The sequence below is a fragment of the Corapipo altera genome, unplaced genomic scaffold (genome assembly GCF_003945725.1).
Source record: "Corapipo altera isolate COAL_440 unplaced genomic scaffold, ASM394572v1 75, whole genome shotgun sequence".
NCBI classification, from domain to species: Eukaryota; Metazoa; Chordata; class Aves; order Passeriformes; family Pipridae; genus Corapipo; species Corapipo altera.
Window position 1 is genome coordinate 12,896,842 of NW_020884887.1, and position 27,796 is coordinate 12,924,637.

The 27,796-nt window shown below is 41.9% G+C and overlaps 1 protein-coding gene across 2 annotated transcripts in view; it reads left to right on the forward strand.

The window, feature by feature from the left end:
• TRPC7 (transient receptor potential cation channel subfamily C member 7) overlaps positions 1-27,796 on the forward strand; it is a 72,243-nt gene that overhangs the window by 38,413 nt on the left and 6,034 nt on the right. For both annotated transcript variants that reach the window (XM_027643730.1, XM_027643729.1), the window contains exons 4-9: positions 3,953-4,117; positions 8,198-8,414; positions 13,544-13,777; positions 15,618-15,882; positions 21,845-22,040; positions 24,933-25,154. In XM_027643730.1, the coding sequence (XP_027499531.1) occupies positions 3,953-4,117; positions 8,198-8,414; positions 13,544-13,777; positions 15,618-15,882; positions 21,845-22,040; positions 24,933-25,154 (1,299 nt within the window). The remainder of the gene's footprint in view (positions 1-3,952; positions 4,118-8,197; positions 8,415-13,543; positions 13,778-15,617; positions 15,883-21,844; positions 22,041-24,932; positions 25,155-27,796) is intronic.

Sequence of the window (27,796 nt, forward strand, 5' to 3'; positions counted from 1 at the left end):
CTTCTTCTTCTCCTTCTTCTTCTCCTTCTTCTTCTCCTTCTTCTTCTCCCTCTTCTTCTCCCTCTCTTCTCCTTCTCTATTTTATTTTTCTCTTTTTTTTCCCCCCTTTTTTCCTGTTTGATGTGTGAGCATTGCCTGACACTCAAGAATTTCCTGGGGGGTTTTTTGTCGCCTTTCTGTAGCTTATCTGCTGTGTGCCACAGGATAGGAGAGATACCCTTAAGACAGGGACCACGTGGGGTTTAGGACTGGGTGTTTAAACAGTGCCCAAGCACTGGCAGCTTAAGCAATCCAGTGCTATTACTGAACAGCAGAAGTGACCAGGTTCCTCATCACAGGCTCTTTCTCTGTTCAGTAGAATAGAAAATAGAAAATAAAAGTCTTTCTATCACAGTGTTTTCTATCAGAAGTAACTTCCCATGTATTTATGGAGGTACAGAGGTACTTTATCATCTGTGTAGTGAAACCCTTGCATTTTTGAACAAGTATGTTGAGGAAAAAATGAGAGCTGTGAAGTGCTTTCCCACAATGCATATACATGCTGAGTTATCAGAAAGAGCTGTCATACATCAAATTAGATGGCAACATGGAAAAGTTATTGCTCAACATGGTATCCACAGCGGCCTCAAACACTGTTTCTATGTGTAAAACAGTTCCTTTGGGCCCTTTCAATTCCCACTGAAGGCTTTTAGAGACTTTTTTTCCATATGACAGAAAAAATATTCATCTCTATCATTTAATTCCCTGTGGCACAGGACAGGGGTTTTTGGAGGTGTCTTTCCTGAGTGTTTCAGTGCCTCTCAAAAATGCTGCTTTGGCAGCTTCGTTATTAGGGCTGACTCTTCAGACTGATGTGTGATTTTATCATATTTTTTCTTTAGCTTTTTTTTTAAACTTAAAAAGCTGTGTGACTGATAGATTGGAGGGAAGTACAATTTCCTTCCTAAACCAGAGGTATAAGGAAAAACCAGCGCCATCTACTGGGGTCCCAGTACCACGGGACCAGAACAGCTCCCACTGTGGTTTCTGAATGCAGAAGCACTGGAAAACATTTTGCTTGAGCTCCCAGCTCCTGATGCATTACCTTTATCAGCTTGGAGGGGACTGGCTCTGCCCGTGAGATAAAGCACTTAAGGCTTTTAAAAGGCTGGGTTTGGAGCCAGGCAATGCCCTCCCTACCGGGGTTTCCATTTCAATCAGAGCTATCTTGCCCTTCTGCACAGCCCTGCCCACACCACTCTTGCTGCAACACTTTCTGCCTCTCTCATCTTCTGGGATGCAGCACAGGACCATCCACAGTTTGTCCCTAAAAGCCTCCCAGCCTCATTTTCCAGTCCTGAAGAAAAGAAAAGAACGTTTAATGGGAACACTGAAAAAGCACCGCAGCCTTCAGCCCTCTGAAATTCAATATCACTCCCCCTCTCCCCCATTTTTCATCACCCTTTGAAGGATTCTGCCTCGAAGCTTTTATCTCCAGCTCTGCTCCTCTCCAGAAGAGAGGAAGTCAAATGGTTCTGTGACATCTCTGAGGAGATCTAAGATCAGTGTCTGAGCTGTTGATGGGGACAGGGCTGGCAGTGGCCAGGGGTCACTGCGTGTTTCATTAATGTCTGAGAGAGCAAACATAATGAAAAACTGCCCTGCTTGCTGTAAGCAAACAACAGATCAAAACTCAGTCATGCTCTGATCTTCCTTATCTTCTTTTCCCCTGGTTTTTGTGATAATCAGAGGGAGATGAACACCATCAAGGCTCCATGGCCTGCTGCCCGTCTTTATTGCCTCACACAAAATAAATCGTTCCGCTGAACTGCGTTTTATGGCAATTCCTTCTCAATTTTCCTGTATTTGTATTTTCATTGTGGCTGTTCCCAGACAAAGGGGGAAAAATGAAACAGATTAAAATGTCTGATGAATTCTCTGAAATGCCAAACCAGCCGAAGTCTTTGACTGTCTCATTGCCAAGGATGACTGAACTCCTTTGTCTGAAACAATTCTCATAATGCAATGACCAGTTGCAAGAGGAGGAAGCCTGGATGTTTCTTGGGCCCTTCATCTCAGAAGTCTGCACAATTACCGGTGTAATTCCCCTTTCCGTGAGTTGCTACAATTGTTGTTGAATTCATCACATCTGAAAATAAAATTTACAGAAAGGATAAATTCTCTGTTGAGTTTTCTTCCACTTCATCCTTCTGTCTATTAACCAGGAAGATAAAGAGCCCAAGCAGCATCAGTACAAACGCTGGACTTTAGGAAATACCTCCTTGTGGTACTGCTGTCATCACCTCCACAGAAAACTTTAAATGCTCAGAAGGGCTACAACTCATTATTTATAATTACCTTTTTTGACAGTTTTCTTATTTTTGACAGCAGATAAAAAGAAAGCACATTAAAATGGGGGGAAAAAATCCAAAGATAAAGGAGGTCAAAAGTACCTATCAAATGTCTTGGTTCTGGTTGACTTTACCACTGAATAAGTCTTATAGGCTTTTTTTTTTTTATTTCTCTTTTTGAGAAATGTAGACCCCAAAGCCTAATTCATCAGAAGAAGCACATTTTAAATAGCTGCTAATGTGCTATTAATGAAGGAAAAGTGCTACTGCACAGCAATCCTAATTACTGTGCAACTGTATTTCATCCTGCACCAGCGATGAACCGATCATTTAAACTCACATTTAACAGTTTTGTTCTTATGCAAACACATCAAAAAGAGTCCATTAAGTTCACAGATAGTGAAGATGAAAGCAGAGTTAGAATTTTCTCTACTTTTCAGTTACAATAAAACTACAGGAGGCAGCTGAAATCCCCCAGCTGGGTGAAGCTCAAAGGGCTGACACAGGGCAAGGTTGGTCACCAAGCCCTCAGTAACGTCTTCTTTCCTCTTCTCTTTCTCTCTTGATCCCCTTCATCCTCCCCTTCACCTCCAGAAAGTTCTGCTCCCTGAAACAGTGGAAAATTTTACATTTCCCTCCCAGGAACATTTGTTCAACCATTGAACTAATAAATGAAACCCTCAGTTCTGCCAGTGCAATTATCTGCATTAGCAACGTATTTATTTTTCATCTTTTCTTTCAGTTGTTTTGCCTTTTAATTACCTTTCCTTGTGATTAAGGATAGTCACATTCTAAATTCAATCACCTTGAAGGATAACATAAAATAGTTTAATCTTTTATTATAAAAGTCTTACGTGGGATCTGGTGTGGCTGTAATTTTGCCATTAAGAAATTGCCCTTTTCCCTTGTCTGCTGCTGCCTTGTCTTTTACCTCTGAACAATAAACTGAGGAACAGTCTCAGTTCCAGGATACAAAACATGTACTTTCTGTACCAGAGCACCACAGTTTTTCCTCCTGCTGTTAGATTTGTCTTTTTGTCTGATCAGCAAAGAAGGAGCTGTCGTTTTTTGAAAGGTACTCTGAGATGAAGCATTTCAAGTAGTAAAATACTGGCCAGATCTCTCATAATTTACAGGAGAACCCTGCAGGATGGTTCACTTTTGGTCTTCATGCAGTGAATACAACAATATAATATTAACGCTGTGTAAACCTACTATGCCAATGGTCTAAGTCTTTAGCAGGTCAGCACAGGTGGGTTTTTTTCAGCTTGAAATCAAAGCCCCTCTGTTTCTTTTCTGCATCTCAATGTAGACTGTATTACCCCAAGAGGTAACTTGCTCAGAGGCAGCTTGTTAGTGCTCTCCACCAACAGATTTTGTATTTTAGCCCAGACATTGTGCTTTCCAACCATGAAAAAAAATACTTTTTCTCTAGAGAAGATGAGGAGGAGAAGTGGAACACTTTCTACCAGTACCTGGGGATTTTGGGTGCTTGGTTTGCAGTTCTCTGCTTGTGACACCCTAAGATGTGTTGGACAACAAAGACACGCCCTACCTTGTCCCGTGGGCAAGTTCCTCTTCAGACAATGCTACTGACACCTTTATTTCTGTTTCTCTCTCAGTTTGTGGCTCACCCCAACTGCCAGCAGCAGCTGCTCACCATGTGGTACGAGAACCTCTCAGGCCTGCGGCAGCAATCCATAGCTGTGAAGTTCTTGGCTGTCTTTGGAGTCTCCATTGGCCTGCCCTTCCTTGCCATAGCCTACTGGATCGCTCCCTGCAGCAAGGTACAGCCTCAGCAAGGTGCAGGGTGTGGTTATTTCATCCAGGGCATGGAATGAAATCATATTTTTTCCATCACGTCATTGGGAAGTGATTTGTGGTACCCTCTGAGGTTGCCCAGGGGAGAGCAAGCCTGAGGTGTTGCTTGAAAAAACACACCTGGAACTAACAGGCATGGTTTGAGATTCATCCTTTTTAAAGGTGAGGTGGTGGGGAAATAAGGTGAGGTAGTGGGTGACAAGAAAAGAACAGGAAGAAATGGATAGGAGGCAACAACACAGGAGTGGGGTGAAGAAAGAATAAAAGCCGCCAAAATTTGAAATAACTAAAGGAGAGAAAATTCTTGTTGCTCTTTTAGGGATGTTTGAACTCTTGTTACTTTTATGTACTTTTTGTTGCAGGTTCCTCCCTTCTTCAGGTCTCCTTTCTTCCCTTTCCTTCTCCTTTCTGAGTTTGTGGTTTTAGTTAGTGGAGCATTATTATGGCACTTGGGCCTGAAAGTCTGGCAAGCCCCAGGGAACTTCTTAGTGTTGCAGAGATTAGACTGAATCATACAATCCTGATGCTTTTGAGAGAAAAGATGATGAAACTTGAAATACTGCAGTGTACCTAAATACAGATCAGATGGAGCAGAAGGGTTTTTGAGACCCAGAGGTCAAAGGACCAGAGCCAACCTTCAGTTTAGATAAAGATTATGTGGTGTGGAATGAAATTTGTAGAGGTTTCCATCCTGAAAGAGTCTCCTCAAACAAGTGGAGATAAATAGGTGTGTGGCTGAGTGATAAATAAACTACTCTTGCCACAGAAAAAGATCATTTCACATTCAGCAATAACCAGCAACATCATCCATTACAAGTAAGACATCTTCTGCAGGAGGCTTATCACAGGTACTTAAATTTGATCAAAGTGACCCTGGCACTGATAATATAGTCAGTGTTTTTCTCCCCTTTCCTCTAAAAACCAGTGAGGAATCCTTTCTTAATTTATCCAGCCCAAAAAATTATAGATCCATGACCAAGTATTAAGGAAAAACTATAATTTGAAAAGATTTATATTACCACAATCAGAAAAACAGTCTTTCAGGATGTCCGAGACAATAAAAATTTTTGGTCTCCTCCAAAATAGCTCCAAGAAAAGTACTTTCTCTTAGAGCAATTGACTCTGCAACTTCATCTCCTCATGGTTTGTATCAGCACAAAGCCCCTCATCTTTTATGAATCACAGACAGGACCCCAGAGTTGCACAAAGAGAAGTTTGTGTGCAAGCTGGGCTGTGCTAAGGGTGCTTTGGGCTGGGTTGTAAAGGGAATTAATGTGTGGAATTACCACGTGGATTCACTCATGGCAGACCCCAGTCTAGCAGGGATTTAGGAAGCTGTTTAATCTCCTTCACCTCTGTTGAATGTGCTGGGAGTTGGCAAACCAGCCAACAGCAACACTTGTGGTATGTTCTCAGAATTACAGAGGTCACATTTGAATATAGCAACAGGTGGGAAGAACAATTAGACCAGAAATAAGTAGAGAATTTAAATGAAAGGCATGAAAACTAAGGAGAAATAAAGTGAGGTTAAAAAATTTAAAAATAAAATGGTTATACAACAGAAAAAAAAAATTCCTGAGAAAGTTATTTGTATTTAATTTCTTGAGGTAGGTTTGCTGAAATTAAAAATGGAGGGGAAGGGATATAACTTTTCATCAGCTCATTACACTAAACCTTTCATGCATTCTCACTTTTCAGTGTTCCTTTCTTTTCACCTCACTTTAGACTGTGAAAAACAACACATAACCTTCTAGCACAGAGTCCATTTGACATTTTTTTCAGCCAGGGATTGTCTTTCAATGCATAGATTTGCCTTGATCAGAACAATGGAGTCTTGATTTTTTGATTGTGAGAGAAATAACTGAATAGCAAATGCATTTTTCCCCTCCCTGAACTGGTACCTCCCCCCAAATCATCATTATTAAGTTCCAGGGCTGGGAGTTGATCCATGAGCTTTGGATCCTCTCACAGTGTAACTGCAAAAAATTCCCCAAAGGCAGCAGATCCACTGAAAGGATGGGGGTGTTAGAGATGATTTGTGTGTTTTGCAGAAGACTTGTGATTCTCAGCAGCCCAGTTTTGCCCTGGTCAACTTTACAAGTGTTTTACTTGGTTTTAACTGACGAAAACAATCTTGATACACAGCTGGGTAATGAAATAATTTTTCCATAGTAACAATCAGTTAAGATATCTGACTTAAATCAGGCCTGTTTTAAGAGACACACTGATGCCCAGGAATGAGTCAGGGATTAATTTCTGGACTAAGGCAGTGAGAAAAATGAAGGAAATCTCTGATGAGGAATACTGTTTATAAGAGCTGTCCTAACCAATCCTGCTGTGTGTCACATTCTTAAGATGATCAAATTCTGCAGTTCCACATAGAATAATAGAGGAATTCATATCTCAAAATAATTCCTTCCCTCATGTCTCTTAGCAAGAAACTTGTTTTCAAACCTTTCCTCCCTAGCAGAGAATTTTCTTTAATAAAGCTCTGTGGGACTAGACTGGACCATACCAAATACCCCCTCAAAAACTTGGTAAACAGTATTGACTGGAGTTTGCAACTCAGCTTTAAGTGTTCTTTTGCATTCAGTTGCACAGAACTGTCTATTTTAAAACCGGTTTTAGTGTCAGTCATTCATCCACCTCTGGGTGCACAAACTGTTGACAAGAGCCGTGAAGTTTAAGCCTGTCCTGTCCTGAAATATCCAGGTTGACTCATCCACCTCTTTTAGGCCATGACTCTTGAAATGAACTGTTAGTCTCTGAAACCTTTTTCACTGGTGATCAAAAGAGGAGATAAAAGATTGCAACAGAAAAATTGTACAGTCTGTTGCCTGAAAAATAGAATGACAAGAGCTCTACTTTTAAAATATTTCCTGTTCTTCAATGACCAGAGAGCTGGACTCCTTTGAACTAATCTACTCTTAGAGATAAAAAAAACCCAACGAATTTCCTTTTTCAGTCTTTTTTCACATTTCCTATGAAGTTTTATGATTAAGTCAGTAGATATTAAGAAGAATTTGATGTTGCCTTGCCACCAAGGGGAATTTACTTTGAGGGATGTTTGCAAAGGGCCCATCCAGGACAGCTCTTCCATTGCTCCCTATCGTGTCCAACACCACAGGCTTCAGTTCTAGTGCTCCTAAAAATGCTTCCACTCTGACATTTTTGGGAGTACTGTTTTTTTTTTAGTTCACAGAAAATGTAAAATTAAAAGAGTGATATTTAAATTCATTGACAAAGAAAGCCTCTCAAGAAAAATGGAACAAATATTATCTGTAGAGAAGAGACCTGCTGCTCTGGTTCTTGGCTTAATGTCCTGAAATAAATCCTTGTGTTCTGGGAGTGATTCCCCAGATTTTGTAGTAATTATGACAGAAGATTATCAAAGCAAAGCATATTAAAAGCGTTGCTAGAGAATATTTAAACAGAAGGCTGTTTCTTACACATTGATAATGAACCAAGAATTCACCACTAATAAAAGATTCTAATATATAACAGTGATTTAAAGGTGAGAATTGGGTCCATCACTAGGATTTATAGTGACAAATAAGGACATTCACACTCACATATACAAACAAACATGTCTCTCATATAAATGTCCTGTCTCTTCATTTTCCACTCTCCATATGGCCAGGGCAATTAGATGCTACATATGGGTTTAAAGGAGCAACATAAGATAAAGAATTATCCAATGCATAATGCCTAGTAATAGCAAACAACAACTGGAACAAATCTAAACCCTATTTAGTTAATGATCCACAATTAAGTTCTGAATTCTTTTCACCTTGGGCAAACTGTAAAAACTTTTGTGGGAAAAAATTCAAACATTCATATTTTTGCTCTCCTCCAAAATAGCCCCAAAAAAAGTGTTTTCTCTTAGAGCAATTGACATTGCAACTTCATGGGAACTTTTATGGGAAAAAATTCAAACGTTCGTATACAGGAATGGAATAATATTCAAATTTTTATAGGAAAAAACTTCCAGGAGGTGGATAAATAAAAAAAAATTAAAAATCTGTGGTTTTTGTGTTCCACTGCAGCTGGGACGGACCCTCAGAAGTCCCTTCATGAAGTTTGTGGCCCATGCAGTTTCTTTCACAATCTTCCTGGGGCTGTTGGTGGTGAACGCCTCGGATCGGTTCGAGGGAGTCAAAAATCTCCCCAACGAGACCATCACGGATCACCCCAAACAGATCTTCAGAGTCAAAACAACTCAATTCTCCTGGACAGAACTGCTCATCATGAAGTGGGTGTTGGGTAAGTAAAACCAGACGTCTACGAGCCCTCCGGGGAAATTCGAGCTCGCGGGGAATAACACGACAAAGGAAAAGGAAAAAAAAAGAAACCAACCAAAAAGCCAAACTAAACAAACAACAAAAAAAAAAAACCTGAAAACAAACCACCATAAGCCTAGAGGTTGATGGCAGAATTTTGATTAAAAGAGGATAAAAGACTGTAATTTTTGTCACTGCTTTTGAAATTATTGAAGGACGCCTGGCAAATTGTCACTTTCCTGATTTTCTGTTTTCCATGGTAAATGCTACAGATGTTGCCTGTTTACCTCTCTTGGTTTAATCATTGCGTCTTAAAGAAGGTAATATTATAATAGAAAGTTGTAGCTTCAATCTAGGATGTTGCTCCATCTCAAGTGAGCAGAAGAAAGCGTGGGGAGCCTGCCTGATTTATTATCCTGGGATCCTATTATGATCCTATTATAATTCACTGAACCTCAGCTATTTTGTCTGCAAAATGTTATTGTCCTTTTTTTTGCAATGCACTCTGAGATTTAGTGATGAAAACTGCCAGGCAAGTAAGAGTTGGATTTTATGACATCCCCAGTGTGAAATTCTTGCTGGTGAGAGGACAGCACAGAGTTCAAATCTTTTAGAAGAAATTAAGTTATTCAACAGTTATAAAGTAAAGATTCGTGTGGGTGAACCCTTCAAGTGCAAAAAGTATGTCACAGGCACAGGTTAAATTTCCAAGGAGTTTTAGGCAGATTCAGATGTATTACTTTTCCTCCAGGCTTCATTTATTCCTGGCAGAGCAGTCAGCTTGAACCACTAATCTAAACAAGCTCAGGAGGATTTATTGGGAAATTGAGCTTATCAACTCTGCAGAATCTTTCTCCACCTCTTTTATATCTATTTTTGCTCACCACCATGATTCGGATTCTTTTCTTGCAGCAACTAATTCCACTGTTCCATAAGTACTGATGGCATTAAATCCCCTGAAAAATAGGATAGGGCTGCTCTATCTGATGACTTCCTGGCCACTGTTCCTTTGTTCCCTGTCCCTGCAATAATCAGAATCCCATGCAGGATATTAGGCTAGAAAATACTGAATAGATGCCAGACTGGATAGAGTAAGCCTGTAAGATATATTTTTAAAATGATATTAAAGCAGTTGGACAAGATGATTAGATTTTAGACTAGGTATTCTTTCCTTATAGGCAGTAGGTTTCCATCTGCTTGGTGAGTTCCTGAGAGATGAAGAAGAAAAAATTTCATTTGAAGCGAAGGTTTTCACTTTTCTGAGAGCAGAAAAGTGATTCATTGTCCAGACTCCTGAGTATAATGAGATTTTCTAATGACTGCCTACATCTGCTCTGACAATCTGCTCTGGCCATTTTACCTGCCTGCCTACAGAAAGCTTCAAACAATGGTTCAGCAATCCTAGAGGTGAAAGTTTGGTGCAGATGGCCCAAAGCTGGCACAGGGACTTGGGCACTTGTTGAGCCCCACGTGTGACCTTGAACTTTAAGGACTGTGAAAGCACTAAGGGTGGTGACTGCTCAGCCTTTTGGTGCTAAAAGCTTACAGGTATTATAAATATTTATAGGTAAGTAGAAATATAATTAAATAAAAGCAGCTGACATAGATCAATTTAGTGGTCTTCTATGATGGAGTGATTATGTAAGGGGCCGAGGGAAGGGCTGCAGATGTCATTTAACTGGATTTCTGTAAAGCCTTTGACACTTGCCCCCACAACATCCTTCTCTCTAAATTGGACAGAGATACATTTGTTGAGTGGACTATTAAGTGGATTAGAAAGTGGTTGGACAGTTACATCCAGAGGGTGGTGATCAATGGCTCAAAGTCCTGATGGACATCAGGGACCAGTGGTGTCCCTCAGGGGCCCGTACTGGGACCAGTGGGATTTAATATCTTCATTGACAAAAGGATCTAGTGCACCCTCAGCAAGTCTGCGGCTGACACCAAGCTGAGTGGTGAGGTTGACACACTTGAAGGATGAGATGCCATCCAGAGGGACCTGGACAAGATCCCACGGGGATCTCGTGACGTTAAACATGACCAGCTTCCCCCTTTGTACATGGGGCACAGCAATTCTGGCTCATGCATCTGGGATTTGTCTGTGTCTCCCCTGTAGCCAGGTCTTCCCTTCAGATGAGGAAGGCTGGGATTTTCCTGATGAGCAGTGTGGACAAAGCGTGTGCTGAAAGCAGGGAGGTTTCATTCCAAGAGGCAAAATCCCCACTGCAAAAGCAGCCAGGGGAGCAGTTGGACTCTGAGTAGATGCAATCTCAGCACTATTAATCTCTTAATCCAACAGCCTTTGGTGGATGCAGGAAGGCTCAAAGGCATCTCTGCAACATCAGTTGCTCCTGATTTATGTCCCAGGCCAGTGGATACAAAATCTGACAAACTGCTCCTCTGTGCACAGGTGGTGAGCAGCACTTCTTGCACACTCCCATTTTTCTTCCAGATGGACTGTGCCTGTAGTTTAACTCTCCTTCCCCTGCTGAAACCAGACCTGCTCATCAAGGTGACATTTCTGACCATCCCTGCTGTGGGGGAACAAGAGGCACACAGGAGCTGGAGAGCAGGAGCTGCTCATATCCCACATCTCCGTGCATCCAACTCAGGGAAATGGCAGAGCCTGTGGGGGCCTCAGGAACACCACATTTAAAAGAAATCCTGGCAGAGCTGCTTTACCTACTCGCCTTCCCTTATTTCTTACATCCCACCTTATGTCCCATCCCCTGAATTTTAGTTGCTTTTTCTCTTCTCAGTACTTTTACTTAAGGAGAAGCTTCAAAATATTCTCTCCCAATGTATATACAATTATCCAGCAGTACTGACTGAATAATAACTGGAACTTTTCTGCTTGTCCTTAGTAGACATTTTTAAAAAATGATTGCCACACAGCTGGCAAAAAGAATGATTATAGGCCATTAGCGTGGTACTTTCACTGAGTGATTCTAATTTTAGTCAGTCTACTCAGTTTTAGACACTTCTTACTTCATTAATCTGTGACTTAGGTATAGTAAGTGAGCAAGATTAGAAATAAATTTGGATGGGAGAGTTAATATTTCAACCAGAAAAGTCATTTCTGGTCATCAGAGAAGGAGTGCTTTGTTGGGTGATGCTACCACGTGATTTTTCCTGGAGAGCTTTAGTACCTTTACACAACACATGCACGTCACACGCAGGGCTAATGGCTCCTATCCATCATTCCAGGGAATTTAAAAAGCATTTTAAAGCTGGAAATGTTCCTTTAATATTTCATCCTCACTCCAGGAAAATTCCTGAGAAGCCAATTCTTCCACCTGCTCCCTGAAGCTATTTATTATTAAACCTTGCTCGTGCTCAGTGACAGTTTGGGATGAAGTTCTTGCTTTTACTCAGCCAAGCACCTGCAGAGGTTCCTCTCCCGCCCTCCCTCTGCTCAGCACTCAGATCTCTCCCAGGACAGATCTATACAGGCATAACCTATATCAGGGCACATCTCCAGGGACATTCTAGGGCTGTGGAGGTCACGGGCTGGCTGTGCCTTGGCTGATGGGGGTGTGGAAAGCTCAGCTTCCTTTCTCTCTTTAACTCCTTCCCTATGCAGATCTGCTGAGTGCTGAGCAGAGGAAGGGCAGGAGAGGAGCCTCCCAGCTCTCCTCCTCAAGTCCCCAGGTGCTGCTTGGCTGAGTAAAAGCAGGAACTTCATCCCAAACTGCCACTCACCATGAATAAGGTTTAATGATAAATAGTCTAAAGGAGAGGGTGGAAGAATTGGTTTCTGAGGCTCTTTCCCTAGACAGATCTATACAGGGCATAACCTATATCAGAACACATCTCCAGGCACCCACCTGGAGACTCCAGGGCTGTGGAGGTCACAGGCTGGCTGTGCCTTGGCTGATGGGGGTGTGGAAAGCTCAACTTTCCTTTCTCTCTTTAAATCCTTCCCTTCACACAGGGACTGACAGCAGCAGCTCTTCACTCCTCCCCCCTCCAGCTGGATTCCCACTGACCTGTTTCCCTGCCCGTAACCCAGTGCACCTCCTGGGACACCCTATGCTTCCAGGAGTCTCAGAAGTAGCCAAGCAATTACATTTCCATGCCACACTGCAACAGCTTCCAGCAGAGAGGATGAAAGGAGTTCACAAGAAGGAGAAGATTGCAGGAGGCCACATGGAAATCAGCAGGCGCTGCTCCTTCTTCATTAAACGAGAATTTTGCTGCTGCTATGGAAACAGGACTGAGGAGAGTGCAGGAAATATTTATCAGTGGGTTAAATATTCCAACACTTTATCTATTCAGGAGCAGGGTTTGACCCTGGAGCCCTGCTGTGATTGAAGGTTGGGTAAATTAGTGAATCTGCCCTGAATTCTTGCCCGCTGAATTCACCTGTCTGCCCCAGCACTTCCCAATAGGAGATAGATGTCAAAACATTTGAACTCACTGAATTTGGCATTTACAGGTTTATCTGTTAGTCTGTTGTCAGAAATCCTAAATTCGGGCTAAACTTGGTGTTTAAAGTGGTAGGTCAGTCTTTAATGTATGGAAAATCATTATTTAGTTCCAAAAGCTTTATGAAAAGTATTGCAAGGGCAGAACTTCTGTCTTACCCTTTCTTTAATCACACTGAACTTAATCCTGGATCTTTTCTCTCGCACAGCTCTGTTTGCATTCTCTAAATGGACCCACCCACTACTTTAGGGAAGGAGGAAAACAGCAGCAGGGCAAGCAGTGCCATCTTCAGTGGCACTGTTTGGCAAGGAGATTTTGGGGACAAGAGAGGAAATCCACATTTTTCCCAAATATAGCAGCAACAGGATTTTCTAGTGTCATCAGAATTTCTGAACTGTGCTTTCTGTCATCACCAGAAATCAGCTTTGCCATTGACTTATATAGTGATAGTTTGAAATTTCTGCCTCACAAGCACAAAAGGACACGTGACGCAAAATTTTGAAAAAATTTTTAAGAAAAGGTGGCTTGAACCATTGTCAAGAAATTCAACTTAATTAAAGAGTTATTTGCTTCAGTTTTAGAAGCCACTGTTGTCCAGGAAAGAGGTCTGTCTGAACACAAACACACCTTCTGTGTCTGAACATACACACACCTTCTGTTAAACACGTCCTGTCCCCTCCACAGGTATGATCTGGTCAGAGTGCAAGGAGATCTGGGAAGAGGGGCCACGGGAGTATGTGGTGCATCTCTGGAACCTGCTGGACTTTGGGATGCTGTCCATCTTTGTAGCATCATTCACTGCCAGGTTCATGGCTTTCCTCAAGGCCTCTGAAGCACAACAGTATGTTGACCAGTACGTTCAAGACGATGACCTCAACAACGTCACCCTTCCCCCTGAAGTTGCTTATTTTACCTATGGTAAGATGCTTTTTGTTCTCTAATACTTCCCGTTCTTTTAGGCTAATGTGTGGCAGTGCTGAAAGCAGGTTTCTTTTTGGGGTTATTTGTGTGGTTTTTTTCTAATTAAACCAAATTATTCTTCCTGGGTCTACCCATTCCAGCCATCTTCCTAAACCGTCAGAAAGGATCTGAGCCTCACTCAGTCTCTGACACTGTCCCAAGTCTACATTCAGGTCAATCACATCCTGAAAAAGCAGCTTGAGCAGCAGATAATCAGGAACTGGGAGTGAGCAGAGTATAATTTGCATTACAGATGAAGTAACCTGCTTGGTTTTCCAAATGTGAGAGGAGGAAAATGTGTGAATAAATATAGAATGTGGGGCTGCATCTCCAACTGTCGGTGCACTCTGCACTTGTTACATCCAACACCTGTATAATGGAAATAAAAATAGCAATTACATCCATAAGCTGCTGCTCTTCAAAACCTATATTTTCGTAGAGCCTAAATTGTCTGTAAGTGCTAAAGCAGCAGCAGTGCCTGGACAACATTGTTTTTGATGGCTGAAATGGTTTTTCTTTGCTGTACAGCGTGGGGACCGGATCCATTACACCCCTCTGCAAGCTTTACTTGTCACCCTGAGCAAACCCCAGGAGGATTTTTGCTCACAGAAGCTCCAAAGATGAGCACCAAGTAACACCATTTGCTCCCTAGAGTTGTAAGGTGGTTGTTCCAGTGATGTGCTTGGGCTGGAGAGGGGGATCTGAGGCAGCAGATTTCATCCGCTGTAGATGTGCCCACACAGCACCAGGGACACGAGCCCTGACCCCACAGCCTGGTGGTCCCACCAGCTCAGCCCCTTTCTTAGTGTGTCCCCCCTGAAGGGAAACATCCCTCTTTCTGCCCAGGCAAGAGAGAGGACATGGAGATGATGGAGTTTTTCCCTCTCTGGTTTGCTACCGATCCATTTAAAGGGAGCTCATGATCCAAAGGTGCAAAGAACAGAACATCACGACGAGATCCTGTGAATTTCTCCATCTGCTGCTTTTCCTTTGCTTCAGATTTTACTGCAAATAATGCCTAAGTTTACTACTGTTTCCCTAAAGATGTCCCATGTTTTAGCCCTGAGCCACAGTCTTTTCGTCAAGAAGCTCAGTTGACACAAGGGCACTTATAAGCCATATTAATATAAATGTTCAAATTTTCAGTACATTAGGTAAATGATGCATATCTGGGAGCTTTTTTAGGTAAAAATATTAGAGTGACTAGAGTGCAAGAACTGGTTTTAATGTAAAGATAATATGAAAATTATACATTTTTATCTGTATTCCATTATACATTTTATACATATTTATATATATATACACATATATATCTGTTTTACCTGAACAAATCCTAACTTTCTTATCTAGTGGTGGGGATAGAGATCTCAGTCTCCCTAATGCTCCCTTCCCAAATACTGACACAGTGCCCTGTATAAAATCTATAGCTATACTCCACTGCGTTGTGCTTTTTGTTCTCCATCTCAAGAGCTTCACGTGGAAAAGGCACAGCACAGTTGATATTCAACAAACAGAAAATACCACGTTTGTTTAAAGCCACGCTATTTTTTTGCTGTGTGGCTTCAGCGAATCCCAGTGACTTGTTCATTTCTCATCTTTACCACGTGAAAAACACAACTAATTCACTAATTCTCCAGCAAGCTGAGGACTTCAGTGCACAGTTGTTCCAAAACTGGTTTTTTTCTCTCTTTAACTCCTGGCCAAAGCCAAGATTCGGTGTGGAAAAGGGTCATTTATGGTGATAGCTTCCACCTGCCACTCTTTGTTACTAACACCCCGTGTACATGTATTGTTTTAGCCAGGAACAAGTGGCTCCCCTCGGATCCCCAGATCATTTCAGAAGGCCTGTATGCCATAGCTGTGGTACTCAGCTTCTCCCGCATTGCTTACATTCTTCCAGCCAACGAAAGCTTCGGCCCCCTGCAGATCTCCCTGGGCAGGACTGTGAAGGATATCTTCAAGTTCATGGTCATCTTCATCATGGTGTTCCTCGCCTTCATGATCGGAATGTTCAACCTTTACTCCTACTACCTTGGTGCAAAGTACAACCCCGCGTTCACCACGTGAGTAGCTGTGGGGAGAGCGGCTGTTCCCGCTGCTCCGGCCTCGGGATCTTTGGGAACTCGGCTCCAAACATCCTGCTTTCTTGTTTTAGGGAGATGTTCCTAAAAAATCCCAACTGATGTTCCTTGCAACCTGTGCCAAATCTCATGCGGTTTCACAGGAATCTAAAAGGGGGAAAGGCTCAATCCCTTCTGGACCGTTGCTGGTGCTCTGGTGGCTTCTGAGGAGGGGGGAATCACACCCAGATTTTGACAGGGAAACTCGTCCCACAGGTCCAGCCCTGGCAGCCAGCCCTAGGTCTGAGTGTAGGGAGCCGAGTAAGTTCAGAAATGGTTCTTTCTGGAAATCAAAATAGCAGGTCAGGAAAATGTTTTTTGAAGGTGCTCAGTCCAACGTGTCAAGAGATGCAGTGGGGAAGAAGTTAAACCTAAGATTGTTGTTCTTAAAACTGCAAGGTGAAACATATGTAAAATAAGGGAGGATTTTGCTTCCCTGAGATCCAAGGCTGTGGGTTCAGTCCCTATATGGGCCATTCAATTAAGAATTGGACTTGATGATCCTTGTGGGTCCCTTCCAACTCAGAATGTTCTGTGATTCTGTGATGTTTTACGACATCACCTGAGTGCAGCTGTGATTGTTGGGTGCACTTCTGCAGAGCCAGCTGCTGTCATGGTGCTCAGAACAGAGCAAAACAAACCAGGGTGTCTGGGATATGGTTTCTAAGTCCTGACTGGGCACTTTTCAGCCCATGTCAAAGGCCATGTCAAAGCTGTGTGCCTTAGGGACACAGTGGGGACTTTCCTGCTTGTCTGTGAGGGAAAGCTTGGCATAATGTTTTCCCCTTGCTGTGAGCTGACTTCCAGGAAACCACCCCAAAGCTGCAGTGCCTGAGCCCACGGTGGTTTCCAGGTGCAGAGGAGACATCTGATGCTGCATTTGATGTGTCAGTTCTCTGCCATGTTACACAGAGAGCTTGGGGCTTAGCTCATCACTCCTCTAGGAGAAAGGGCCTTTTCAGCATCACTTCTGTCCTACAAGTGGCTGTTACCTTCCAGGTTTACCACACCACCCTCTTGTGCCACATGTAACCTGTAACATTAAATTTACTTCCTCTAGTCGAGCCAAATATGCCTCCTAGGCCTCTCCTGTAGCCTCAGGGGGCATTTTAATGGAAGGATTTATGAGACCAGATGCATTTACATTTATCTGTGCTCAGCGGTGAGGGAGAAGAAAATTGAGTGTGTGGGCTGTGACTTGCTTCAGATTTGAAGAGAAGGAGATGCCCTTGAAGCACAAGACTTAATGAGAAATCGAGTCACTGCCATCCCTGACTGGCTGGTGGCACAGCAACCCTCACTTGTGGTATCCCCCAGGCACGTCACTGACAAATTCCAGTCTCTGATACAATTCTGCACAGTAACTCTCTTATTAGTACTCATTAGCTAAGTGGATCTTCCAGGAGTTACCATCATTTGATTGAAATAATGAGCAAACATTCACTAAAAATGATGACTGCTCAGTGGAGTAAAGATTGCTCAAATGCCCAGGGGATATTTGGGCTGGGGAGAGCTCTTCCTCCTTAACTTCAGCCTGCTGACTATTTATCCCGGAGGGACTTCATGTTGTTACAAGGCAAATTTTCCATGAGCATAAATCTTTCTTTTTAAGAATTTGGAAGAGATTTTAAGAATACTTACTTTCTTCTGACTGTTTAAACACTCGGGAGTGTCAAACGATGATCAGTGAAAACGAGCCCTTTCATCGCATGAAACAAAGAGAATAGATTTACATTCCTCCTGAAAATTCTTCTTAGACATTCCATTCAGCAAGAAGCCCCCGGGGTAGACAGTCTTAAACAATTTTAATAAGCTAATTACAAGGTTATTTTGGCAGATGGGCAGCCACCAGCTATAGCAATGTTTCCTTCTCTATTTTTCATGGCTGTCTGTGGGTCTTGATGAAGGTTGTATCTCCTGCTACCTTTAACTTACACGTGAAAAGGAGGAAGATTTCAGTATTAGTGTTAAAAAAGGAGCTCAGCTGCTCATTCCCTGAAAAATCACCAGGGCTAAGAAGAGCGTTGCTTAATTTGGTGTCCTCACAACCCTCCTGTGACTGTGACTTCAGCGACATCACCGGATGCATTTCCTGGGGGTGATTTGGGAATTCTAATGAGGATGGGTGACATTTTACAGCAAGCAAGTTCGGCCCTGAGAAATGTGACTATTTGACTGTGGGACCTGATTCTCAGAGGTCACTTGGGTAGCTGTGACAGAAGAAGACCCCTTGGATTCAGGCACTTCATTGGCTGTGGCAGCTCTGAGGGGTGTTGAGTCGACACCTCCCTGGATGGGCCCAGTGGGAACCCTTGGACAAAGAACTGCTCACTAAAATAACTCCAAATGACACTTTTATGAAAACCACACCTTCCCAGGACAGTATGTAGGCAGAAAAAAGAGTGTACTTTTGTGCAGATCACGCTCAGAGGGAATTGCTTGCTTAGTTCTAATGTTAGTGAATGTTTGGTGCAACTTGACTTTCACCTTTCCTTGCTATTACATTTCTGAAATCATGCTCGATTTCTCTTCTGTTGTCACCTACAGAGCAAGAATGTAGCACCCCAGTGGCCTCTGAATCGAGTTATTATGCAAAGCTTCTCTCATTTCTTCCATTTTGATGTTCTGGATGCAAAGGAAATAAAGATGTACTGCGTACTCCACACAGCCAAATATAGAGATTATTTACCTAACCGTGGGACACTTTCAAAAATTTTTGGAGGTTCTTCCATGCTGAAAATCAGACCATTTCCACCCCCAGCTATGTTTATCTGTTTATCATATGCTGTGTACAGCACACAGCTCTTGAAACAGCCTGTAATTAAGAACATGCCATGCAAACAAAATCGAGATGGAGGCAAGGCTGATTGTGTTCCTCTTGCTTTCTGCATCACAAATCAGGCTGAAGGCTGCAACACCAGGCTTTCTGTCTCCCTCTCCCCAAAGGGAAATGTGACTCACTGTTCAGAGCCAATGCTGCTTCGAGGCTTGAAGGCTTTTTTCTACTTGTTTTGCTTTGTCAAAATGTGGTAGTTTTGTAGATTATATTGGCTGCACCACTTTTTTGGCAGTGATAGCTCTCCAGCTCATTTAAGGAAATCAATCTGAAAGGATGCCTTGAGCTTTCTTAGAGAGGAGGGCACAAGGCTGACATGAAATCATAGCCTTGCTGTGATCTTTTTTGATAACAGCACACTGCTCTTTGCAAAAGTGAGGAAAATCTGTAACTAGCTTATTGTCTATGGTCTGTTTTCTTCCTTGATGTCAAATCTTGAGGTTTTACTGAACTGTGAGTTCTGAAGCAGACAAACAAACAGAAAATTATCTCAGTTGTCTCCTCACTGCAACAGTTGGTTCTCTCACAGCAGAGAGGGAGATTGCAGCAAACCCACCTCCCCAAGCAGCATCAGTCAATCTGTCACTGCCAGACCCTCCTGTTGCCAGGAGCTGTCAGTCTGGGCAGGACTCCTGACTTCCTCCATCCCTTCATTTGTCTGTCTTTGGGAAGGATAAAACACCAGCTGACCTCACAGGAAGGGGGTAAATTGCTTATCTGGCAACGACGAGACACATTTTGGAATCTTTGGGAGCTTGGCTCCAAACATCCTCCTCTCATGTTTTGGTGAAATGTTCCTAAAAAACCCCACTGATGCTCCTTGCAACCTGTGTCAAATCTGGAATTTTGCAGGAATTTAAAAGGGAGAAGGAAAGAGCCATCCAGCCTTTTTTGGAGGGTAGGGATGGATTAGTACAAGTCTCCTTAGAAGCATTTCACCTGCAAGAGGGAGTCTTGTATCTGCCTGGGGGCATTGCTAAGCACCAGTTTGGGGTGCTACAGGTCAGGTCAACCTCTCCACCACCTTCCCAGTCCCACTTACCTGACCCTGGAGATAAGGACTGTGGACATCCCACAGGAACCTGGTGCTCTGGCATTTGTGGTGCTCAGGGTGGCCAAGGCTGCTCACAGTCCTCAATTAACTTTTCAAGGAGAATCTGGCACTGCTGAAGTATAAAGGTTAATGTTTAAGCTACAGAGAAAGGAACAGAGCTGACATGTATTAAAATCTGCCAGCAGGGTGGAAAAGCACGGGAACATTTCCAAATGAAAAAGGCAGGTTAATAGCAGGGGCAGCTGGGTTTGAGGCTGGGGGTTATGGCTTTTTTTAGCTTGAAAAATTACTTATAAAATCATAGAATCAGCTGGGTTGGAAGGGACCTCCAAAATCATCAAGTCCAACCCTTATGTGGTGGGGTTTGATGCCAGGGATCTTTGGTGTTACATGTGCTCTTTAACTGAGAAGAAGAACATTTATTGAATGGCCAGATTGCTGCCACAGGGTGAAGGGAAGGGGACACATTAATGCCAGGTCAGCTCTGCTGCAGGTGAGGGCAGGACACAACAGCAGAGTGGCACAGGAGGGGAAATATCCAGCAAGTGGAGAAGTGGTGGCACCTGTTTGCAGCCCACAGCTCATCCCACAAGTGTCTCTGCAATCCTGCAGAGCAACCAGGGGGTGTGAATGCGGTGTCAGTGGCTCTTGGGATCATGGAGATGGAGGAAAAAGCCACATTTTAAAGGCAGTGGTGCAACATCTGTTCAAAACCCCACTGAAGTTTACCCCTCACTGGTCGGTGCAGTTATACATCGTAAATATTACACTGAATACTTACTGCAGACTTACTGCTACTTGTAAATGAAATATGGAATACCCTAAATTATGAAGGGCAATAAATACCAGTTTGCTGTTGCAGAAAGGAACTGCCCAGCCTTTCAAAGGGTGGAAAATAATTTCTCTTGCTTTCACGAATGGTGCAATCGACACTGGAGTTTATGTAAAGTTTATTGTTCCTGTAGGATATGTCACTGTTTGTGTCTATAAGCTGTTGTTATAAACAGATTTAGCAGGATTAGTCTGCCACTCCAGCAAAAAACATTTCCTCAAAATAATTTGTCAGTGGCATTGTTTCCTTTCAAGGTGTTTGCTCCTGGCAGGCAGGAGCAGAGAGGAAGCAATTAACTGTTAACAGACTAAGGATTTCTTGGGAAAGGCAAAATGCCTTTTTAATTAAAAATTAAGCAAACTGCTTTCAAAATGTGCCACATCCTTCCTCCTCCTCCTTTCCTTCCTTTTCAGCTGTGGCTGTTCCCCTTCTCCCTCTCATAGCCCTGACTCCCTGGATCAGACTCTCCTTTTGACCTGGCAGTGTAGCCTCATTCTTTCCTGCCCCACTTCTCTTTCTTGTTGGCTTATTCCCTTCTCTTTTTCCTATCTTTTATTTTCCTCTGATTCCTTTCTACTTTCAAGCAAGGATAATAATAAAATCAAAATACCTCTCTGCAACATCTTCTACCACACTTTAATTTCAATTTTTTGCTACAACTGCTTGGGTGTCTGACTTGCTTGCAGTCCAAAGCAGGATGGGAAGAAAACCAGGTTATGGTCTGACTATATTTGCACTCTGTGTTCTTTATATTAATGCCACAAATCAGAACTTTCCTGTCCTCTCTTCTGCCCTGGAAACTTTATATAAAGAGGTCAGACTCTTCTGTCTTCTCTGGATGAGAAAAGAATGAGCGAGTAGAAGGAAAAAGCCCTACAGAAAAAGTTTCAACCTGCAAGTTTCCCATGGAATTGTTGTCCTTAATAGGGACACAAAATCCATGTGACAAATAATGCACCTGATAAGAACAGATGGAGCAAATCAGGGGACACTGGACCTTTGTAGCATTAATCAGAAATCATATTTCTTTATCAAATAAGGAAATATGATTTGGCACATCCCTGGGTGATGGATAATGGGCTACAATAACTGTGCCAAGACATATATTTTTATTAGTGTATTGCTATTTTATTATTAGCACCTGGTGCCAACTCTACAAAACAACTGTTTGCTTTATTTTCAGGGTAGAAGAAAGTTTTAAAACCTTATTCTGGTCAATATTTGGCTTATCTGAAGTGATATCTGTGGTGCTGAAGTACGACCATAAATTCATTGAGAATATTGGATATGTGCTCTACGGAGTCTATAACGTGACTATGGTGGTGGTGCTGCTCAACATGTTAATAGCCATGATCAACAACTCCTATCAGGAAATCGAGGTAAGAAATTAGGTTACAAACTCAGTGTGCTTAATTATCACTGATAATGAAAATGCTAAAACAAACAAACAAAGAAGCTGTAGCTTATTCCATATCCAAGATTAGTATTCTGACCACACATCTTACACTGTGCAAGAGTTGAGGCTGAGTCTGTCCCCAAATTATAATTGAATTAATCATTAACAATGAATCATTTCTAGAAAAACTTCAGCTTCCTTGTTTTTAATGACTCTCTGTGTGTAAACACAATTTCCCTTACATGAAAGTGGTTTGTGGTATTTTTTATTCCCTGTGTTGGTTGTGATAACTTCTCCAAATTGTGTTGCCTTAACTGCATTGTTTACTTATAACAAAGTGATATTTCATTTGGCTTTTTACCCTGTTCTCTGCTGGTTAAACTCTCCAGCCCATGTAGATCTGAAGCTCATGCATATATATTTAAAAATATAAAACTACCAAGCACATAAAATTGATTCAGATTTTTTTTTTTGAGGAGTCTCTAGGTCTGAAAATTATGACTGCTTGGACATTCACAAAAAGCAACTTTTAAAGCATATAAACAGAGCCCTCAAGGAAAAGGAATAGTTTCTCAGAAAGGCATTTGCAGGGTTTACCCAGCCTGGCTGTTGGCAGAGTGGGTTTTGCTAAATGCTTTAGACATAAACAACTCTCTGCTAATCTAAATAAAGGTAGAAAAAAATACATTATTTGGAGAATGTTAATGTTGAGTCACCTCTTACTTCTGATTTGTTAAATGTCAAACTTCTGCAGTTGGGTTTGTATTAATTAGTTGTCCTAATCTCCCCTCAGAGCCTGACACTGAAAAAGGCCAGAGCTGAAAGTATTTTCTCACTGTAATGTCTGATTCATCCATGCACTGTAGTGCAAATATAACTCAATCCTGTGCGTGCTCTAACGAAGTCTAAATGTCAGGGAGACCTTACATGTGCTCTCTGCCCCAGAATCTTTCCTGCTTGCAGAAAGCAGAGCCATTTCTCCAAAGGTTTCTAATCACTTAAGGACAAGCATTTTCCTGAATCTTCTTCATTTTCCTGAATCTTCTTCACCTGAAACAAGCTTTATTTCAGAAGGGGTCTCAGCCTCTTGCTGCATTTTCTAGTTCAGTGTAGCAGGCAGGGATGCTCTTGAGAGTTTTTGAAGAAAAAAAAATCTCTGAAAATACCTGAATAGGTGGCCTATTTTAACTTTCTAGTCTAACCTTTGTGATGAGCAGTTCCCTGGCAAAATGCTTTGTCATCCTTCTTGATTGCATGGAAATTTTCAAAACTTGGTTCAAGATTACCTGTGACTATCACCAAGGAAAACAAATGTGAGCTGCCTGATCCTCCTAACTGAGGAAAAACTGGTGCATCTCCTCCTAATTCACTTCAGTCCTCAGCAGCAATGAGGTTAAAGACAGTCATACAGAGTTGTTTGGGTTGGAAAAGACCTCTAAGATCATTGTCTCCAACCATTAATCCAGCACTAAACCGTGTCCCTAAGTGCCACATCTACATGTGTTTGAATATAGCCCAGGGATGGAGACTGACTGCAGAGAAAGTCCTTTTTGCCACTGTGTTTATCTGAGAGCAGCAAAGTCGGTAGTGACAGAGGATGGACATTTCTTAGGAATTAAATTCCATTAGGGACAGTGGGGAGGGATATGATTTGCTTGTCACCTGGAGTGACAAGACTGTGTTCTCCTGCCTTCCATTGAACTTCTCTCTTCAACTGCTTCTGATTTTCTTCTGTTTATGCCTCCAGAGCTGGTGTGTCCTGACAAATTTTGCACTTAGGGAAAGAAACATCCTTTCACCAGCTGTAAAACAGAATTGCTTCCATCAGCAGTACTTCTTAACTGCTTAACAGAAAGGCATTACAACTGTCCACGAGTGATTTAGTCTGTAATTCAGCTTGGGGCTTCTGTGAGGTGGAACCTCAACCCATGAGAAGAGCAAAGGGCAGCAGTGAAGTGAGGACATATTGCTGTAACTGTGACAGAATTAACCTCTGTTGTGTCGTGCCAGTTTTTGACTGAGTTTCAGAGGTAGAGGGTAATCAGAGGTTATTAATTTCAGCAGAACACAGATGTAAATGAGTATGGGGTGTTGGCAGACCCACAGTTCTACTGAAACCATGTAAACCACAGTGAAGAAGCTTTTCAGCAGCTGTATCTCATCCTTTCTTTTCCTTCTAAATGGTCCTGACACATGGCCCTGACCATCCTCCAGTATAAATGCCAAGCAGATTCATAAGATATTTGCTAATCTTTGTTACTGGGAAGTGATTCTGGCCCACCTTGACAATTCATGAAGGAGATTCACAGGCAGTGCATGATGGACTTTTTCTTTCGCCTTCAGCAGTGACAGGACATGCATAGGAGGAGAATTAAGGTGTATTGATCTATGGAAAAGAGGACCCATGAGGAAATGAGCTGGTGACAGGAGAAAGCAGTGACCTACCCTGTTCTGTGGGGGATTCCTGGTTATTGTAGTGGTAAAGGTGACAAACAGCTTTGTAGTTAATCACACACAGTCTGTTGTTGTGCTCACAACAGTTCCTTCTGCTTTCCATGACTCTGCCTGTGTTCTGACCCATTCATTTATCAGCATAGAAAAAAGTGGTTGCTGAGACAATTCCTTTGATATCCAAGGAAATAGGAAGTAGTCTAATATTTGGAGGACTTCTACTCTCTGTTTATTCATTACTTTGTTTAAATGTTCCTTATTTTGGGGTTACCACAGAGACACGTTTTGTGCAGGGGTCTTGTTCTGGCAAGCAAAATATGATTCTAATTAATTCTTAACTGTATGTTTGTCCTTGTCATAGCTAAATTCCTTCCTATTTACTGATTTGGATGTTGTTTTGTTTTCCCCCTCTTCCCTTCCCAAGGAGGATGCAGATGTGGAGTGGAAGTTTGCACGTGCCAAGCTCTGGCTGTCCTACTTTGATGAAGGAAGGACTTTACCTGCTCCTTTCAACCTAGTGCCAAGCCCTAAATCATTTTATTATCTCATACTGAGAATAAAAATGTGCCTCATAAAACTCTGCAAATCTAAGGCCAAAAGCTGTGAAAATGATGTCGAGATGGGGATGCTGAATTCCAAACAACGGGTACGTTTTATCTTCACTTTTCATCTCCTTTCTGGAAAGGATTCCTGCCAGGGACCTTCTGGAGGGGGTTGCATGGTACAGAGGGAGATCAGGGGCAGCCCAGCCTCTCACTGGACCTCTGCATTGTGTGTTATTTGTATTACATTTCAACCACAGGCTCCTCCCAAGCTTGTGACCTCATTGCACGAGGTCTGGGCATCAGGGGAAGGGCAACTTTGATAAAAGCAGGCACTTGGATAAGGGAGTTTCCCAAGGTCGAGGAGAAGGGTAGAAGCAGAGGCACAACCAGGCTCCCAGCTTGTCTGACAACTCATCCACCCAGCAGGCCTTTATGCCTCTTCAATTCATCCACCTTCCTCAAAGCAGTTTCCAAAATAATTTTGCTGCCATTACAACATTTACTGTCATTACAACATTTACTGCCATTCCAAGTTTGGGAACAAATTTCCAAGTAGGGATTATTAACACCTAAATACCTAAAACTATATTTAACAACCTCTCTAGTTACATCTGCCTAGTGATGTGTAGCCACTAATGGGGAGATCCTGGCTCGGCATTTGAAATAGAAATTTGCTTTTTAAATGCTGGCTCCACAGCAGAATGATTTCCTCAGCACCAGTGTGTCCACATGGCAAAGCAAGAGAGAGATGCAGGAGTATGCCTGGCATCCAGACCCTTCCCAGGGGAATTAGCCTTGCTCCTCCCTGGGGAAATGCCAGAGAAATTAGAGAAAATTTTGTTGCCTGTAGAAATTATCCCAGAGGGTCACTGGGATGAAGCTTTCCCAGCACATAAATTTATGCCAAACAAACACAATCCCACTCCCAGGGCAAGTCCACTTTGCTTTGCTTTGGAGAAGGAAACACCAAAAGCTTCACAGGAATTCAGCCACAGCTGCTGCCATTAAATTCTGGGGATGACAGGATCACAGAATATTCTGAGTTGGAAGAGACCCACAAGGATCACCAAATCCAACTCTGAAGTGAATGGCCCATGGAGGGATGGAACCCACACCATTATTATTAGGACCCTGGTCTGACCAGCTGAGCTGATCTCAGGCTTTTCAAAAATGCAAGGAGGCAGCTTTGCTTGAAAGTGTCCTGGCCTTTACTTAATGTTCTCAGCTCTAGGTGGGTTTGAAAAAAAAGAACACTGGGAAACCATTCCTGGGGAAAAAGAAAAGCTCTCCAAAATGTGTGGTCACTTATTTCTTACAGCCAGGGTTCGTGAGAGGTCCTTTAGCTACCTTTAGCTACCTCAAATAATTAAAAAAGATGATATTTTTTAGAAGTTATTTGAATGTAACCCCACAAAGCCCTCTTTGTTTGAAATTTAATTTCTACTTCAAGCATAAACCAAAGTAATAAAATTTTCTCTAAGCCTCTCCTTCCCCAAGCCACATGAGTGAAATTGTCTGGCTTGCCCTTTTTCATGGGACTCATGCAAAATTCATATTTTCCATGGCTTTAACATAAACAATTAAGAGTATCAGTCATTTCTTGCTTGCCTGTTGTTTGTGTTCACAAATCATCTTCAAAAGCCTCTGTAAGATCGTGACACATCTGATGAGTAAGAGAGAAATAGGAAAAAAAACACTACATGATTAATCAGATTTTTAATCCAATCATTATAAGAATCTTGATTTGAAAAAAAAAATAATCAGGATCTCTGGTTCATCAGGAAGAAAAATCCTTAACCATGGCCTTCCCTCTCTATATAATTGCACATAGTTACAGAATTCTGTGATATTCATTGTCTTCTCTTGGTCTGTGATATGAATTAATTCCTTTGAATAAGTGATTTTATTTATTTTTTTTTTTTTTTGTTAGCATTTGGACCAAAAAATTCAGAAGTGGAAAACAGAGTCAAAAAACCCTCTTACAAATATTGTGTGTAGTCTCCAGAAGAGTCTCCTTGGAAGCTTCTGGAGTGTTGTGTCCTCTGATAAAAAATATGACGGTCTATTTAAAAAAGTACATTTTTTTTTTGAGCCAAAAGAAGTAGCAAATGGTACTGCTGTTTTAAAAGGACCAGTGAAAATCAATTGTTTTGAATTTGGTTTTGTGCCACATAGGCTTGTTTTCTCCAAACACAAGTATTTCTTTTTCGTCCTTTCTTAAGTTGTGTTCTGAACTGATAACCATCAGCCTCATTAAGATTAAAGTATTTTGTGCCTCTTGACACCTTGTTGTCTAAAACTTGTACGTGAATACCATTTCTAATTTAGAGTCCAAATTTTTCTATTTGTGTGGTTTCTTCCTTTCTTTCTCTCTTTCTTTTTCTCTTTCTTTCTTTCTTTTTTTCTCTTTCTCTTTCTTTTTCTTTTTTCTCTTTCTTTCTCTCTTTTTTCTCTCTCTTTTTCCTCTTTCTTTTTCCTCTTTCTTTTTCCTCTTTCTTTTTCCTCTCTTTTTCCTCTTTCTTTTTTCTCTTTCTTTTTCCTCTTTCTTTTTTCTCTTTCTTTTTCCTCTTTCTTTTTCCTCTCTTTTTTCCTCTCTTTTTTCTCTCTTTTTTCTCTCTTTTTTCTCTCTTTTTTCTCTTTCTTTTTTCTCTCTCTTTTTCCTCTTTCTTTTTTCTCTCTCTTTTTCCTCTCTCTTTTTCCTCTTTCTTTTTTCTCTTTCTTTTTCCTCTCTTTTTTCCTCTCT